This window comes from Ziziphus jujuba, chromosome 6, assembly GCF_031755915.1.
Source record: "Ziziphus jujuba cultivar Dongzao chromosome 6, ASM3175591v1".
NCBI classification, from domain to species: Eukaryota; Viridiplantae; Streptophyta; class Magnoliopsida; order Rosales; family Rhamnaceae; genus Ziziphus; species Ziziphus jujuba.
In genome coordinates this window covers 30,886,227-30,904,558 of record NC_083384.1, presented here as the reverse complement: position 1 = coordinate 30,904,558, position 18,332 = coordinate 30,886,227, and the positions used below count along the sequence as shown (strand labels likewise).

Here is an 18,332-nt window from a genome sequence, read left to right as displayed (position 1 = left end):
AATCATTTTCAATCTGGATTTGAGTTACATAAACTTTAATGAAGTGGCCCCGGATGCCCATTTTTTGAAAAGGTTAAAAATGGGTACCATAATAACTCACATTTTTTAACCACGTGAAGCTCCTCTTCACTTTTGACGTTTATTGTATTTTATTTTATTTATATATAAATAAAAAAATCATATTGGGATAGGTGAGAGTTGGCTTCTGATGTGGCAAGTTTTAACACATTTCAACAAATTATTTGAAGGCGTACCAGCCTAGGATTTTTTATTTTTTATTTTTTGATAGGAGGAGAGGCAGGAAATGTACCAGGATTTTTCCTTAAAAGATACAAGATAAGAGATTCTTGCTGTGGTGGGCTGCACATTTCACTTTATTATAATCACAATGGCATTGCTTTTTTTTTTCTTTTTTTTCATTCTTTTTTTTTTTTTTTTTTTTGATGGTTCAAAATGCAGTGTATATAGTTGACCCAGTCTTTAATGCAATTATATTTTGATAATCTTTCTTCACCCTTCGTTACAGAGAGTGACAGAGTTTGGATCATCTGTCATCTCTGTAAGTATGTTACACATTTAAAAGCTAGCTGAGAAAATTTTAATTTTCGTCCATGAATTACGTTATTTACTTGTGGATTTGCAGGTTACATTTTAAACATATATGGCTTCCTGTTCTCTTTCTTCCGCAATCTGCCCTCGAGAAAAGCATGACTTTCAAGAAAAATATGATGTGTTCCTCAGTTTTAGAGGTAAAGACACTGGCAATACATTTGCTAGATATCTTTATGGAGCTTTATGTGCAAAGCAAACCTCAACTTTCATGGATGATCACGGAATTGAGAGAGGAGATGAAATTTCGCCCACATTTAGCGAAGCTATCGAGGAATCTAAAATTTCGGTAATCATTTTCTCGGAAAACTATGCTTTCTCCACATGGTGTTTGGATGAACTGTTGCAAATTCTTGAATGCAAGAAAAACAATGGGCAGATTGTTATGCCAGACTTTTATGGCATAGATCCTTCGGTCATACGAAAACAGAACGGGAGTTATGGAGTTGCATTTGCTGAACTTGAGCAACGTTTCAAGGATAGAATGGAAAAGGTGCAACAATGGAGGGACGCTTTAGCAGAAGCATCCAATCTATGTGGCTTCGATTCAAAGGCTTTCAGGTATTTTAATTTTTTTATTCTAATTATGTTACAGGAGTAGCATAAAATAGGCTACCAATTTTTAATTGTACGCTACTGTTACAAAAAAAATAACATAAAGCATTATTCTTAGGACGCTAATTACTCTTTGTAAATGAACGAAAGAATACACGGTCCAAAAAAATATATTAAAAAAAAAAAAAAAAGAATGAGAGAAGATTATTATAAATTCCATTGATTTTAAATAACAAATAGTGCAACTAAATAATAAAACAATAATTCTATCAAAAGAACAAATGAAAATAAGTACTCAATAAATAACAATATTTTTATTTTATTTTTTTTAAATACATTATATATTTTTATTTTAGTGGAAGCAGTAATAGTAAGAACAAAAATAAGTTTATATATAGTTAAAAATTGAATCGTATTAAAATTAAAAAGAATAAAATATTAATTAAAACTTCTCCTTTTTTTTCTTTTTTTTTTCCACTTTTGCTTTGAATTGTTAGTGCTAACATAGATTAAATCAATCAATAAGCCCTAGTCGTATAGATTAGTTAACAATGATATCACTATGTCCACAAGATCTAACATATAATCATATAACGTACTAGAGATATATCCAATTTATTAACCTCTAAAAATGCAGCCATTGATTTTCATCAAATCCTTTTGAATTATTTAACCTACACAATGTGAAAATTGATATTTAGCGACACTTACTTAGTGATGCTAGAAAACAAATGCATTTGAAAAAATAAAACCGCGACTCTAAGGTTAACACGTCAGTAAAAATTTAAAAAATATTCGACACATCCTAAAACAGTCGATGCCAAACGGTCTCTAAAAACAACAACACGCGACACATCTGTTAAAAGTTACTAAATATGCAGCTGAACAAAGTTGCCTTTAATACTGTGCGTATATTTTATCTAAATTGTATTGTTTAAATGCTAGACTTATGAAAAATAATTAGCCATCCACTTATCTGTGTTTACATAATAACAAAATTTAATTATACGAGATTGTTGTTCAATTATATAATTTTTCATGTACAGTTCATTCTTGCAAATCTCTTACAGTTTAACAAAGAGTTTACAAATAGATGAAAAGGGGATGCATTTTTTAACAACTGCGTTGCCTTTCTTTTTTCTTTTTTTTATAATTTTTTTTTATTTACACTTGTACAAACCCATGCATTTCTTAACAACTGCGTTGCCTTTCTTTTTTTTTTATAATTTTTTTATTTACACCTGTACAAACCCATAAAAAAAAAAAATCAGATAGAACCATATCAAAAATTGAACCCAAAACCTCTTACACTTTCAAAGAATCACTACACCACCAAGCCAAATTACTTAGACGTAATAATACAACAATAACTAGTTAATATAGTTTTAGGCAGCGCATTCTTTTTTTATTTTAATTTTTTTATTTAAACATGTACAAACCCATTAAAAAAAATAAATCAGATAGGGCCATATCAAGAATTGAACCCAGAAACTTTTATACTCTTAAAGAATCACAATATCACCAGGCCAAATGACTTAGATGTAATAATAAAATAAGAAGTAGCTAACATAGTTTTAGGTGACGCATTCTTTTAACAAAGAGTTGCCAAATAGATGAAAAGGCCACGCATTTTTCAACAACTATGTCGCCTTTTCTGATAGGGCTATGTTAAGAATTGAACCCAGGACTTTTTACACTTTGGAGGAATCACCACACCACCAGGCCAAATGACTTGGATGTAATAATATAACAAGAATTAGCTAATATAGTTTTTGGCGACATATTTTTTTAACGAAGAGTTGCCAAATAGATGAAAAAGCAATGCATTTTTCAACAACTGCATCACCTTTTTTTTTTAATTTTTTTATTTAAACATGTACAAACCCATAAAAAAAAGAACTAGCTAATATAGTTTTAGGCGACATATTTTTTTAACGAAGAGTTGCCAAATAGATGAAAAGGCAATGCATTTTTCAACAACTGCATCACCTTTTTTTTTTTAAAATTTTTTTATTTAAACATGTACAAACCCATAAAAAAAAAAAATCAGATAGGGCCATATCAATAATTGAACCCAGGACCTTTTATACTCTTAAAGAATCACCACACCAGCAGGCCAAATGACTTGAATGTAATAATCCAACAAAAAATAGTTAATATAGTTTTAGGTAATGCATTCTTTAATAAAAAGTCACCAAATAGATGAAAAGGCGATGCATGTACAAACCCATAAAAAAAAAAAAAATTAGATAGGGCCATGTCAAGAATTGAACCCAAGACCTCTTACCCTCTCAAGGAATCACCACACCACCAAACCAAATGACTTGTATGTAATAATACAACAAGAACTAACTAATATAGTTTTAGGCAACACATTCTTTTAACAAAGAGTCTCCAAATAGACGAAAAGGTGATGCATTTGTCAACAACTGAGTTGCCTTTTCACTCAACCAATTTTTAACTTTTTTTGAATTTGAAAGTTGTTTTTAGTAATTTTTTTAATTTTGCAAATATGCTTTTTTTTTAAAAAATTTGTAGATGAGCAATCACAAAACTAATTAAAGATAAAAAATAATAATAAAACATGGAATAGGCAACGCATTTTAATGGAATTGCGTCGCTTGTTCCTTCACTTTTTATTTATTTATTTTTTTAAAAAAAGCAATTTAATATACTTTCAATTTTTAAAAACAAGTAAGCTATCATTGACCACAAGCGCATGAAAGTTAAGCCCATTTAACATACTTATGTAGATAAATTGGTCAATAGATGTTTTTTGAATTAGAATTCTATATTTGATACTCTATATCAAATTAGGTCTTGAGATCTTTTGTGTCTAGTCTATACATATATATGTGAATAATTGATAAGAGCATTGACAAAACTATTTTCTGTTTTTAGATCAATGGAATTTATGTTCATTGGATTGCTACATGAATATATTTGTAGATGAACAATTAAAAAACTATTTAAAGATTATAACGAAAATATAAAAATTGGAACAGACGACGGCTTTCGACTATAATGCGTCGCTTGATCCCACAATTTAAGAATAGACGACCTTTCTTGAAAAGAATGCGTTGCCTATTCTCTCAATTAAAAAAAACAAAAATTTCAAAAGACATGCAAATTTTATAAAGAATAAAGGTGTACATGAAAAACAGAAAAATAAACAGCAATCTTCGATATTTTGCTTCGCATTTTTAAGAGATATTTTCAGTTTTTATTTATAGATGAAAACTAAAAAATTAATCAAAGAAAAAAATGAAATTGAGAGAAAATGCACGTTTTTGCCATTTTTTGAAAATTTTTATCTGCGCCTTTGAATCCATTTTCTTTTTTAAAATTACATCAAGTACACTATCTAACAAATATTAGATTTGGAAGTAATCTAAGAGAGACTTATAGAGTGAGATATTTCGGGTTTCATTTTTCATTTCCCTATGTTGTCGTCAATCGGGAAGCTGGATTTCTCTGTGTTGCATGATTTTATTTAATTTATTTGATAATTAATTTGTTATGAAAAAATATTTATTTTAAATTTTTGCATTCTAATTATTTTGGATGAAGCTAGTTTTATTTTTCTTTTTGTATTTTAATTATTTTTATATTTTTACTATTTTAATCACATTTCACAAAATTAAAAAAAAAAAATTTTTTTTTAAAAAAAAGAAGAAGCGACACATTAACACATAACAACATCGTCTAACATTTTTGGCGACCTTTAATTGCCTATTTTTAGAGACTCATATATTTAGCGATGCTTTAAAATAAGTCACTAATAGCTTTTTTAGTGACTCTCCCGAACAGCATCACTAAATAATGCGGCGCTATAAGTGGACCATCAAATCTGACACATTGCTGAGAGGGTCGCTAAAAGCATCGATGCATCACTAAATAGGCGACTCTATTAATGTGTCACTAAATAAGCGACTCATTAGTGACGAATATATTTAACGATGCTATATGAAACAGTCGCTAATATATTTTTAGCGACATTGTGATGAAGCATCGCTAAATAATGGGTCGCTATAAGTGGATTGAAAGAATGCATCACTAAAAGTCAATATGCATCGCTAAAAACTCAAAGATAGGCGACTTTCATACTGCGTCGCTTGTTGTCGTATGGCTTTAGCGATAGGACATTAGGCGACGTCGTGCGATACATCGTTGTTTATTTTGTGGGATGCATTTATTGCGTCATTTATCAATGCGATTCTAGTAGTGCTATAAAATAAAACATAGGAGCATTGCCTATGGATATACTCCTCTCTAACATATTTCATTTAATTTTTCACCAAACAAGCATTGTAACTGCCTCAATCCCTAATCTTTCAATATTGTATGTATCATATATCTATTAATTAATGACTTATTCCCCAATTTATATGCATATATATATATATACACAAAATAATTAATAAATAATAATAGTAATAGTAGTATTAATAATAATAATAATAATAAAATAGCAAATAAACCAATTAGGATTTTAGAAAGATGATACGAACATAGTACGACCTGTTCCTAAACCCGTATTATATTAGTCCGGATCTAATTATGTTTAAGTTCTAATGGTCATCTTGACCCCTAACCAACCTGTGATTAAAAATCTTAGTATATAATGAAGACGCCACAATAGGGGATGAAAGTCCTATTGATAAGTCAAACTAAAACACTTACTCTCTAATGATGTTTTAGGTGTTTAAAAGAACAAAGAGAAATTCAATCTCACAAAATAAATTCTAGATATTATTAATGGTGTGTTCTTCCCAAAAAAAAACCTTTTATAGTCTAAGAGAAAACAAAATAAAATCATAAAACAAAAAGGAAAAACTGGCCATGCAATGAAGAACCCTAATATGGCCGAAAGTCTCCTTCTTTCCTAATCTAATTTGGATTAATTAAGTCCTTTATTTTGAATTAGGAATTAATTAATTTACAATAAAAATAATAAAATAATAACTTTTCTAAACTTATTTGTCCAGCAAATAAACAAATAAAAATAAAAAATAATGGTAATTTCCTCAAACAAAAAATAGAATCAAATTAGGAAACTAAAATACTAGCTTTTTGACTAAGTTGACTTTGACCAATTTTGACCAATTTGAGCTCCAAATCAGCTTCTATATGCTTTGTTGGATGCCAAATAAGATTATTATGGAGTCCCACACGTTTCCCTTGCTTGGAGGAAAGAGAAAAAGCCAACTCGGTAAAATACAGTAAAGCCAGCAAGCAATACAACAATATTTATTTCTGCCTTGACTTGTTTCCATGACCTCTTAGTGATATTTATTGAATCCATAAATATTAGAACAATTTCTTGCTACCCGAACTCCATAAATGCACCAAAATCACTATCCGGGTCTGTATCGGCTTCCACCACTTGTATGCTCAAAATAGGTCTTAGATCTTCGGGTATGAACAAGTCCTCTTGAGAATGAATTACTCCCTGAATAAAGGTAGTAAGGTTGTCCTTAAACCTTTTAGCTTGAGCCCTAGTGATTGGCCAGTTCTTCATCCGTATTGAGTTAGCACCCCAGTGGGTTGATGGTTGTGCAGGCACAGGCGGATTCACATCAAAAGAATAGGCCTTTTAGTCTAATGGATCAATTAAAATACTATAGAGAATGTGTGTCCAATGGCCTTACAATAAAAGTCAGTAAACAAACCAGTTTCATTACCGATTTTGACTAGTTCACATTAAAAATATCTAGCAATCTCCCATTTAAATTGCATAATCATCACATATAACAAGAGACTCACTTATTATAGAATCTCCCAAAATGATATACCATTTTATCTAAGCATATTGTATACTGATAACTCACGATAATACACCAGACAGGATAGTAGAGATTCTTTCAATAAATCTTACAAAATTGGATGCCATTTCATTTGAGTACATTGCATATCATAAACTCAGTCTAGGTAGTAAAGATTTATTTCTAGGAGGTCACCCATCTTTGAAATTTGTGACATAAAGATAAAAAGATGGCTCTATGTGCTCCAATTCATTATGTGAATTCCAATCTAGGAAGAAGGATGCTTTGATTCATTATGTGAATTCCAAATTGGGAAGAAGGGTTATTCTAATGTTGTCTTGCTTCTAGCTTGGATCAATTTAAGTTAAATGAACACTAGTGGTATTTTTTTTCCCCTCTTTTTTGTTCAGTGTTTTTCAAGAGATCACTTATCCGTGGATTACTCTAGCCTAAGCATGCTTAACTTTGAAGTTCTTTAAAATCCTAAAGCTAACCACTTTAAAAAGGATTCGGGGTTATGAGAGTAACTATCGTTATATTTGAACCGTTCCCTATGCCACACCTGGAAGATATGGGATGGAATACCAGATAACCTGCCAATACCACTCCCACACTAGTTATCATAATTCATCACTTAGGGTTCAACATCTTAGCTGGCATATTTTTGATCGAGTATAGGCTCCAATACCATTTATAACACTTTGGCTCCATTTGTGAAGCTTTCATTCTCTACTGATATTGTCCCTAGTTTATCCACCACATTTGGTAAGGTTTTTTTTTTTTTCTTTTTTTTTTTTTTTTTTTGTTCAAAGCTTCCTTGGTGATTGCCCATTTTAGATTATCCTATCTTGAGCAGTCTTAACTTTGGAGTTCTTTCAAGCTTTAAAACCAACCACTCTAAAAAGAACTTGGCGCTATAAGTGTAACAGTCAGTCCCAAGACCATGAGATTTTTCTCACATTAATCGAGTTTGACTAAATTGACTGACATTGATCGGGGGGGCCATGTTGACATTTGTTTTGAATGGATTTTTTGCGTTGATGAAAGCATCATTGTGAAGTATGCATCAATGCAAGTTCATAAGCTAGTAGCATATAAAAAATAAAATTGTGATTTGAAAGTTATAAGTGAAACAAGTTGAAGTCCGAACTATCCAAGTAGTACCGCATTTGACTTTTTATTCTTGTAAGTTTTGATTTTGACTTGGCCATGGTTGTAAAGTACTCGTTGATACGAGTTTATAAACTAGAAGTATGCTTAATTTGAAAATTTTGTTAAAAAGTTATGGACCTATAAATTTTTTCTAGGATACTGTTTAACATGTATCGATCTATGTGTGCACAATGTCCACTAACACTATGCCACATGTCAGAAATCTAATCAATCTTGTGAGTGCACAGTGGCACCTACGGGTGTTTTAGATTGGGTGAGAGGGGTGTGAGAGAGGAGAGAGAAGGAAGGAGAGAGAGAGAGAGAGAGAGAGAGAGAGAAAGAGGAGACACCACCGACATGCAGCCCTAGACCAGCAGGTCAGCAACAGTGAAACCGGCTAGTAGGTCGGTGTCGTGTCAGGATCGGGGAGATTTTTTTCATTCTAGCCATCCATTTTTGACACTTCCCACACCACTGTGTTATCCATCCTTCAATCTACCTTACCAAGTTTCATGGCCAATGGCCGCAAGACACACTGTCGCCCATGATGTTCACCGGTGACCATAGTGGCTCGTTGGAATCCTTGGTTTTTGCAAGTTTCCAACAACACCACCCACCTATCCCCCTATTTTGACCTCCCTAAGTCCAAATCTGAGGTCCATTTGCTCCAAATTGCAATGGATTAAGGACATTTAGTTCCTAATCTTCCCGATAAGATTTCAACCACCATCGGTCCAATCTCTAAGAGGTAAAACCTAATCTATAATCCTTGTGTTACAAGCTTTGTTTTGGTATATAATTTGTGTATTTTAGCAAACGTTTGTATTAGCTCTCCCGGTAGCCATGCATATTAAACAAGATTAAAATATTATTTTCATCGGTATTTAGTATTGTTGATATTTTAGACACATATGTAAATTGTGGAACTGATCCCATGGAGGATCTCGAGTGACCACGCATTTGAGATGTGTGATCCTCTTTCAAAAACTATTTTGGGGCTATTAAAATATTTATATTTTGTATTATTTGAGTTTCTGAAAAAATAATTTGTGTTAAATATTTTAGATAAATTGCTATTTAGATTTGTAATGCCAACTTATGTTGATTTTAATATATGTGTTATTGCCTATTTATATCCTGGGTTTTAAAAGAATTATAGTTTTAAATTTTTGTTAAATTATTATTATATTGTATTGTTGAAATTATTGACCATAATAAAGATGCATTTATGTGGATTTAAGTATATGTGGATTTTATGTAATTTTACATAATTTTCGCACAAATTAATTTTAAGGTTTTGAGAAAATATTTTTACTAAATTATTGTTTCAAAAATATATTTATGCATTTAAGTATTTATGGATTTGGATTTTTTTATGGTAAAAATTCATGTATCTAGATTGGTAGATTTTCGAGGGTTTAAAAAGAAAATGTGAATTTTATGGTGTTAAAAAGAGGTGATAAACTCGTTGCATTTTATGAGATGATGATTTATTAGTTTTAGCTGCATCATATAGTACTAGTAGGATGCAAGTTTGTATTGTCATCATGTGGAATGCCATGGACCTAAAACTTAGCAAATATTATATAGTGAGCATCAGCAGCTCCCTTCCATGACCAAGATGATTGTTATTCGCATCAGCATCATTGGGATGCCAAAAACGACCATTTGTAAGTTTCTCTTTTTAACCTTTCTATTATAGTGGTATTTAGGATGCTGGGTACTGTCTGGCACCATTGGTATGTAGTGTGGTGTGTCTAATTATTTTCTCAATACGTTTTTCAAACAAAATGTCTTAAAATGTAATTTTCATATTTTTATTTTCTACTTAAAATTGCGGTTTTAAAAAATGCATTTTCTCCTGTTTTATTGTTTATTTCAATTTGATGTTTTAAAATGCATTTTATCATATTTTTATCACTTATTTTATTTCAACTTGATGTTTTAAAATACATTTTATCATATTTTTATCATTTATTTCAAATTAATATTTTACAATGCATTTTATCATAATTTTAATGTTTATTTTAAATCGTTGTTTTAAAATTCCATTTTATCATGTTTTTATTATTTATTTCAATTTGAGATTTTAACTTGAATTTTATTGTATTCTATTATCTATTTCAAATTGAGGTTTTAAGTTAACTAAAATATTTCTTTTATTATTTCATTGAATTAATTAATCAAATTTTATAAATTATATATTGAGGTTAATTTTGTTTTTATGCCAAGTTTTTCTAGTACAAATTTTCTTTATTATTTTATTTTATCTTATAACATTTTATTATAAATCTAACAATTTGCTATTAAATTATTTTCAATGTAATTTTTATTTTAGATTACTTGTATTTTATTTGTATTTTTGCTTATTTAATTATTTATTTCCTTGATTTTGAGATATAAAAATGAAGGGTTTTGCGAAAATTATTTTAAAAGGGGAACCTTTTCAACTTAGTGAAATTGTGAAGGTTTTGAGAGAAAATTTTAAATCTCACTTATTTATTATGATATATTTATTTATTTATTATTAATCACATTTATTCTATATTATTATATTATTATTATTATTATTATTATAGTAGTTAGGGTCACTCACTGAGATTATTAGCATTTTATATTTTTAATTCGTTCCCCTAGATCCAGGTTAGTAGCCGTTGATCGTAAAGGAAAGAGCTTAACCTCTTTTATCAATCCCAAAAAGTCCTTTTTCTTTTCTTGCTTCCTTGTAATATTTCTTCTTTATTCCTTTGTACTATATTAAACTATGTATTCATTTATAAACTCTATGATGCTTTGTATAAGGTGTTAGATATTTGTTTAATTAATATTATGCCTGTTTTCTATATTGTATTATTATAAAGTGCTGAAATTTGTGGAATTATTTATAGTAAGGTGGGAGGAATAAGGTAGTCTTTTAGAAGCATGTTTTTTGTGTAGGAAATTTTAAGACTTCTCCAACCCATAGGAGAGATACTATCGAAGTTTTCATTAGAAGGTTCGGTAGGATTTTTCTGGGATCAGAGCTTGTCTAGAGTTTTGGTAAGATATCTTAGATGGGTCCTGATAATGAGAGTGACTATCATTACATTTGGTGTAGCAATGTGGGATTAAACACCAAATAGGGTTGCCAATGCCTCTCACACAAGCCCACTAGTCATCACAATTGGTATCAGAGCCTGGTTTTAATCTAAGGACCTGTGGGTTATAGGATCTTTCACTCTTTGCTAATTATTCCCAATTTACTCATGATACCAGTATGCAATTTTTTGTTTAGAGCTTCCCAAGAGATTACTTATCATTGGATTACTTTTGCCTAAGCATGCTTATTTTCGAAGTTCTTTGAACCTTAAAGCCAATGGCTTTGAAAAGTCTTTAGTATTATGAGAGTGACTATTATTATATTTGAATTATCTCCTAGAGCATGCCCCGAGCGATGTGGGATTTAACACTAAGTAGCTTGTCGCAACTCCTTTTGGGCACACTTCTAGCCAGATACAGGCTCTGATACCATTTGTAACACCCTATCACCACTAGTTGACCTATTACTCTCTACTAATATTATCCTCAATTTAGTTGCGACACTTGGTATGGAGTTTTCCTTTAAGAGCTTTCTAAGAGGTCACCCTATGTTAGTCCTTTTGAATTCTAAAGCCAATTATTCTTAAAAAAATCTCATCAATATGTGGAATTAGACATAAAATTGCCTGCTAATGCCTCTTACATTCGCTCATACTGGTCGTCACAATCCACCCCCTTGGGATCCAATTTTTTCACTGGCATACTTCTGGTCAGGTACAGGCTCTGATACCATTTGTAGTGCCCTGCTACCATACTAAAGCGATGTGAGATTGGATACCAGATAGCCTATCAATGCCTCGTCCATCGATCCATACTAATCGTCAATATCCACACCTTTGTGTTCCTGTTTCTTCAATGACACTTCTGATCTAGTACAAGCTTTGATACAATTTGTAACTCTCCACCACCATTGATGGAGGTGCCATTATTTTCCAATAGTATCTCCAATTTAGCCATTACATTCAGTATGAGATTTTTTTATTCAGAGCTTCCCATGAGATCACCAATACTTGGATTATTCTCATCTCATACATTTAACTTTGAAGCTTTTCAAATCCTGAAACCAGCTGTTTTAAAAGGCATTGGCCTTATGAGAGTGACTATCATTACATTTGAATCACCTCTGTGCCATACTTGGGTGATGTGGGATTGAACACCGGTAGCCTACTAATACCTTTTGTACCCACCCCCATTGGTTATCACATCATGTGCAATCTCCAAATACATAATATCATTTCATTCGAGTATATTGCACACCAACAAGATATAACAGCATACTCAAATTAGGTAATAGGACTTATTATGGTACATGTGGATCAATATACACATATACACAAAGATTAAAAGTCTCAAACAGGCATGAAAGCATGAAGAGCAACAATATACGCTGATGACAAACCACTTTTTATGCTAATAAGACTTTGCATCAAAATTCTTCTTGTCAACGAGCTTCAGACCTTGTTCATTCTTTGCAGCAAAAGGATTTAGATCTATTCAACTTGATGTCATCCTCTTCCTTAAAGAGAATAGCAGTTAACTCATTTAAACGACATCCAAACTTCCTAGTATGTTGAGGCTTGACCTAGAATTGTCAAAAAAGGATGGAAGATTCTTCATTATAGTGTAGGTTAGATACAGTTTACCAATGTCCATATCAAGGTCCATGACCTTGCTATAATATGAGAAAAGTTTCAAGTTAAGCACTTTCTCCTAACTCCATCGTACACAATAAAGTTCAATAAATACAAATAGTGGTATTGACCTTGTTATAATATGAGAAGAGTTTCAAGTTAAGCTCTTTCTCCTAACTCCATTGTACACAATAGAGTTTAATAAATACAAATAGTGGTATTTCACAATTTATCAAACTTGATAAGTTTCTTACTAATCTAAAAGAGCTTATTGATAGTGTTCATAAAACAGGATATTGAAAATATGTAATCATGCATGTGATTTTTTATGACCATCATACAACATTTATACAAGTGCTTTCAATCCTTGTACTTTATTTTAGCCTCAGCACATTATCTTATATCTCCGCTGGATCAATTTCTTAAGCAAAATATAGCTTCATGAGAGTCAAGATCATTATTAGAATCTTTCTACATTTTGATAATTATTCTAATAAAACTATACCATGACATTTATAGGCAGAGTACAAAGGCTGCTCCAAGCTATGGAAATAACAAAAACATGAATTCATTACATCACAAGGAGTAGGCAAATGCTATTTTCTTAGCCATTTCAATCATATCAAAATATATAATTTGGCTAGAGTCCTCGTAGCACAAAAGATACTCATATATGGGTCAAGGACAATTAATTAAATCACCACAATCACATGTATTGAACTAAGTCACTAATAGGGTAAAACTACGATTCATGATATTTAGTCAACTTCCATTGTCATTCCAAGCATCCTACCGAGTAATTAAACCATCGATAAGGTAACTTAATCACCGGTATGGGCCTAATTTATAAGTGGAAGAGAAAATGTTATATTGGTAATTTCATGAAACAAACAAGCAAGCTCTTGGGATAGACAAATACTCAGCGTCCTATTTACTATATCAATTCTAAGTTGACATCTACAAATTGAACAAATTAAACATCACTATAGGTGAGTACATAAAATTCTATTTATTATGTCAACTTTTATTTCATTGGTAATTTCACGATATGGATAAATAAGCCTCACGATAGACGAACACTCATAATTCCACACCCTATATCAACTGGGCACTAAGCAAATTTTTGCAGAGCTTTATGTGCAAAGCAAATCTTAACTTTCATGGATGATCATGGACTTGTGAGAGAGGATGAAATTTCTCCCACTTTAGCAAAGCTATCGTGGAATCAAAGATTTTAATAGTCATTTTTTGGGAAAACTATGCTTCCTCCATATGGTATTTGGATGAACTGATCCAAATACTTGAATGCAAGAAAAAATATGGGTAGACTGTTATGCCAATCTTTTATGGCATAGATCCATCAGTTGTGCAAAACAGAATGAGAGTTATGGAGTTGCACTTGCGGAAATAGAATGGAAAAGGTGCTACAATGGAGGGATGCTTTACCTGAAGCATCCAATCTATGTGTGGCTTGGATTCAAAGGCTTTCAGGTATTTTAATTTTTCTATCCTAATTTTGTTCCAGTAGTGGCATAAAATAGGCTACCAATTTTTAATTGCATGCCACTGTTAGAAACAATATATAGGAGCACTTTCCTAATAAATATAACATTATCTTTAAGGCGCTAATTCCATTTTCTAAATGAATGAAAGAATACACGTTCCAGAAGAACCAAAAAAAAAAAAACAAAAAAATAAATAAATAAAAAAAACAAAAACAAAATGAGAGAAGATTGTTATAAATTCCATTGATTTTAAATTAGTAAATAGTGCAATTAAATAATAGAATAATAATGAAAATCATTACTCAATAAATAACAATATTTTTATTTTATTTTATATTTTTGAAAGACACTATATATTTTTATTTTAGTTGAAGCCGTAACATAATAAGAATAAGTATACAAAGAGTTAAAAATTGAATAGAAATTTTTTTAAAAAAAAAAGTATTAATTAAAATTGCTTCAATTCTTTTTTTTTTTTTCTCCTTTTGCTTCGAATAACTAACGTTATATGTTTTCCTACTTAAAAAACAATTGTAATTTTTTTCCCCATTTATGTGTAGACCTGAGGCAAAGTTAGTTCAAAAAATTGTAGAAGATATTTCATTGAAATTGCCAGACTACCCTCCTTCAAATGAGCATTATAAGGGGTGCCTCATGGGAATTGAAAAACATATCAAGGAAATTAAATCATTATTATGCATTGGCTCAATAGATGTTCGTATTATAGGTATTTGGGGCATGGGAGGTATTGGGAAAACCACCCTTGCTAGTGTTGTATATCAAGAGCTATCATATTCTCAGTTTGAAGGTTGCTCTTTTCTTCCGAATATTAGGGAAGAATATGCAAGATGTCGACCAAATCATTTGAGAAAGAAGCTTCTATCTGAATTATTAAATGATGTAGCTATTTCAAAAATGGATACCCCATTTGTAGCTTCACCATATATTACTGACAAACTTCACCATAAAAAGGTACTCATAGTTCTGGATGATGTGGATGACTTAATTCGATTAGATTCTTTAGTTGAAGGTTATGATCAACATGCTCCTGGAAGTAGAATTATTGTTACAAACAGAAATGTGCAAGTACTTAATAAAGTTGCCGGTAAAAATGTTTACAAAGTTGAGATTTAGTCACATTGAATCTCTTGAGCTCTTTCGTTTGCATGCTTTTGGAAAACATTCTCCTCCAACAGATGATAAACTACTGTTAGAAAGGGTGGTAAGTTTTGCATATGGAAATCTATTAGCTCTGAAAGTTTTGGGTTCTTTTCTTTATTCCAGAAACAAAAAAGTCTGGGAAGATGTATTATATAACTTGGAAACATTTCCAGATCAAGAAAAAAATTTAAATGTGCTGAGAACCAGTTATGAGGGACTAGATAAAAGGATCCAAAATATATTTCTTGACATTGCATGTCTATTTAATGGGCCTTTTCCTAGAGATCATGTAGAAAGTTTACTCGATGATGGTAGTTCCTCAGTGAAAATAGGAATAAGTGTTCTCATTGAAAAGTCATTAATAGAATATGATAAATATTTAACTGGCAATAAGCTATGGATGCATGATTTGTTGGGACAGATGGGACAAAAAATTGTTTGTGATGGACATACAGAACCTGGTGATCGTAGTAGGCTTTGGGATGTTAAGGATGTTTGCCACTTATTGGAAAGAGATACTGTAAGTGCAAATGCATTATTGGTTCCTTTTTGAAAATGATAAAAAATTTATTTTAACAAGAAGCAAATTATTAGGTGTGTACATAGTGTTTTTAATATATTTTATTATTTTTTATTCTATGATATATTAGCTTATGTAGATTATGTATTAATGTACATTTGATTGTCAGGGAACTGTAGCAGTTGAAGTCATATCATTCAACATGTTCAAAATGACTAGAGATGTAAAAATGTGTCGTGCAGCCTTATCGAAGACGTGCAATTTACGAATCCTCAAAATTTATTGTGGCTACATAAATATTAGTGATATTAACTTTAAGCTGAACCTTCTTCAAGGCCTTGATTCTTATCTTTCTGAAAAACTCAATTATTTCCATTGGGATTTATACCCTTTGGAATCATTGCCATCCAATTTTACTCTTTAAAATCTTGTTGAATTGATACTACGTGGTAGCCATGTTCAAAAACTTTGGAGGCATGAAGTATAGGTATACTTTAATTTTTATTTTTTTATTTTTTATTTTTGTACTTGTCCTATTATATTAGATGTCAAGCACATGAATGTATACTAAATAAATGTAGCCCTTTCTCTCCCATTTTGTCACAGTTTCTTCCGTTATTAAGAAGGATGGATCTTAGTAATTCCAAGAACCTCACAAAAATACCAAATCTGTCTCAGCTGGCTCTGAATCTGGAAAAGTATAAATCTTGAAGGTGGTACAAGTTTGGTTGAGGTTCTCCACTATCTTGAAAATCTTAACAAGCTTACTAATTTAAATCTGAATGGCTGCTCCAAACTTAGAGAATTTGAAGAGATATCAAGAAGCAGATGCTATTTAGATATGGTAAAGTGTGGAGGCATTAAGAATTTTATGAGCAACATTTGTCAGCAGAAGTTGACATTTCTCAAAAGTTTCACAACCAACATTTTGTCCCTTTCCTCACCTGGAGCCCGCATGTCTCAGCAATTAATTTAAGTGTTTTATGTTTGCGTAGGACACCAATAGAAACATTGCACTTGTCAATTATGAGTCTTTCTGGTCTTGTTGAATTAGATTTGTGTAATTGCAAACAACTTAAAACTCTTCCAACAAGCATTTGGAAGGTGAAATCTCTTCAATCATTCTATCTGACTGGTTGTGTAAAACTGGGAAAGTTTCCTGAAATCTCAGAGCCTATGGAACACTTGACAAGTCTTTGGTTACATGAAACAGGGATCAAAGAGTTACTGAAGTTCATTGATAATCTAATTCCCCTCGAATCGGTAGACCTAAGACGTTGCAAGGAAATTGAATTTCTCCTAGACAAGTTGTCTGATTTGAGGAAACTAAAGTATTTGCTCCTCAAACATTGTTCGAAACTTCAAGAATTGCCTCCTTTAGCACCTGCTTTGTCATCATTGTCGGTTGAAGAGTGTGAGAGCTTGAAATCAATACCAGACCTTCCACTATTTTGTACATTATTGGAAGGAAAATATTGCTTGGCCAGCTGATTTTCAAATTTTTGATTGGTAAGCTGCATTCCAATCTGGAGAAATTGCCAGATTGCAAAGCTGCACTCCAACCAGGACTAAGTCATCATCGTAGACATGCTGAGTTTAGTGGCTGTCGTCAAAAGCTGGATTAGAATAAATCAAAAATCGTCCTCCCTAATTTTGAAAATTTTCAGATACTTGAACCAGCTGTATGTATATCTCTCTCTCTCTCTAGCTAATTGTTGTTGTTAAAGTCGATGACCCGAATTCTTGTTGACCCGATCCAAAAAGCTCGCGGTGCGACCCGTTTGATGAAATCTATTTTGAGAGAAAAAATGGGCTCTGTGGTGGTAGCGGAGGTCAATGGCTGATAGGCTCCAATTTTTGTTTATTCCGTCCGTACAATATATATATATATTTTTCGAGGTTTTTTTTGGTTGTAATTTTTTTTTTAGGGTTTTAATCACTCTATTTTGCTCACCTATTGTACCAATCTTCATTAATAAAAAGCTTGCCTCTCTTTGCCCATGGTTTTTTCCCGTCAAGGGTTTTCCACGTAAATCTGTGTGTTCTATTTTATTCTTCTATTGCTATTGTTTTATTTTATTTTTCGTAACAAGTGGTATCAGAGCCAGGCTTGTTTTTTTTTTTGACAATGACATCCATGAAGTATGATATTCCGCTATTGGATCGCGACATAAGATTTACATTATGGCAAGTTAAGATGCGAGCTGTTCTTACGCAGATGGATTTGGAAGATGCGCTATTAGGGTTTGATAAAATGCCCTCGTCTTGGACAGCGGAAGAGAAACAACGAAGGATCGTAAAGCCTTAACTCAAATTCAACTTCATCTCTCTAATCAAATTCTGTAGGACATTTTGA

At 31.6% G+C, this 18,332-nt stretch overlaps 1 protein-coding gene across 1 annotated transcript; it reads left to right on the top strand.

Moving 5' to 3' along the window:
• The first annotated feature begins 661 nt into the window (after positions 1–661).
• LOC107429745 (protein VARIATION IN COMPOUND TRIGGERED ROOT growth response-like) lies at positions 662–17,467 on the top strand. Its single transcript, XM_060817989.1, has 5 exons — positions 662–1,170; positions 14,856–15,381; positions 15,878–15,976; positions 16,146–16,231; positions 16,972–17,467. Exons 1-5 carry the CDS (start codon positions 662–664, stop codon positions 17,465–17,467), a joined length of 1,716 nt encoding a protein of 571 aa, XP_060673972.1.
• The last annotated feature ends 865 nt before the right edge of the window (positions 17,468–18,332 follow it).

Bases quoted from the DNA above. Each gene is read 5' to 3' on its own strand.
- LOC107429745 (XM_060817989.1), top strand. From the start codon at position 662: ATGGCTTCCTGTTCTCTTTCTTCCGCAATCTGCCCTCGAGAAAAGCAT. The intron at 1,171-14,855 runs GTATTTTAATTT...ATTTATGTGTAG, and splicing joins TTCGATTCAAAGGCTTTCAG to ACCTGAGGCAAAGTTAGTTC. The intron at 16,232-16,971 runs GTGCAATTTACG...ATGTTTGCGTAG, and splicing joins CGTGCAGCCTTATCGAAGAC to GACACCAATAGAAACATTGC.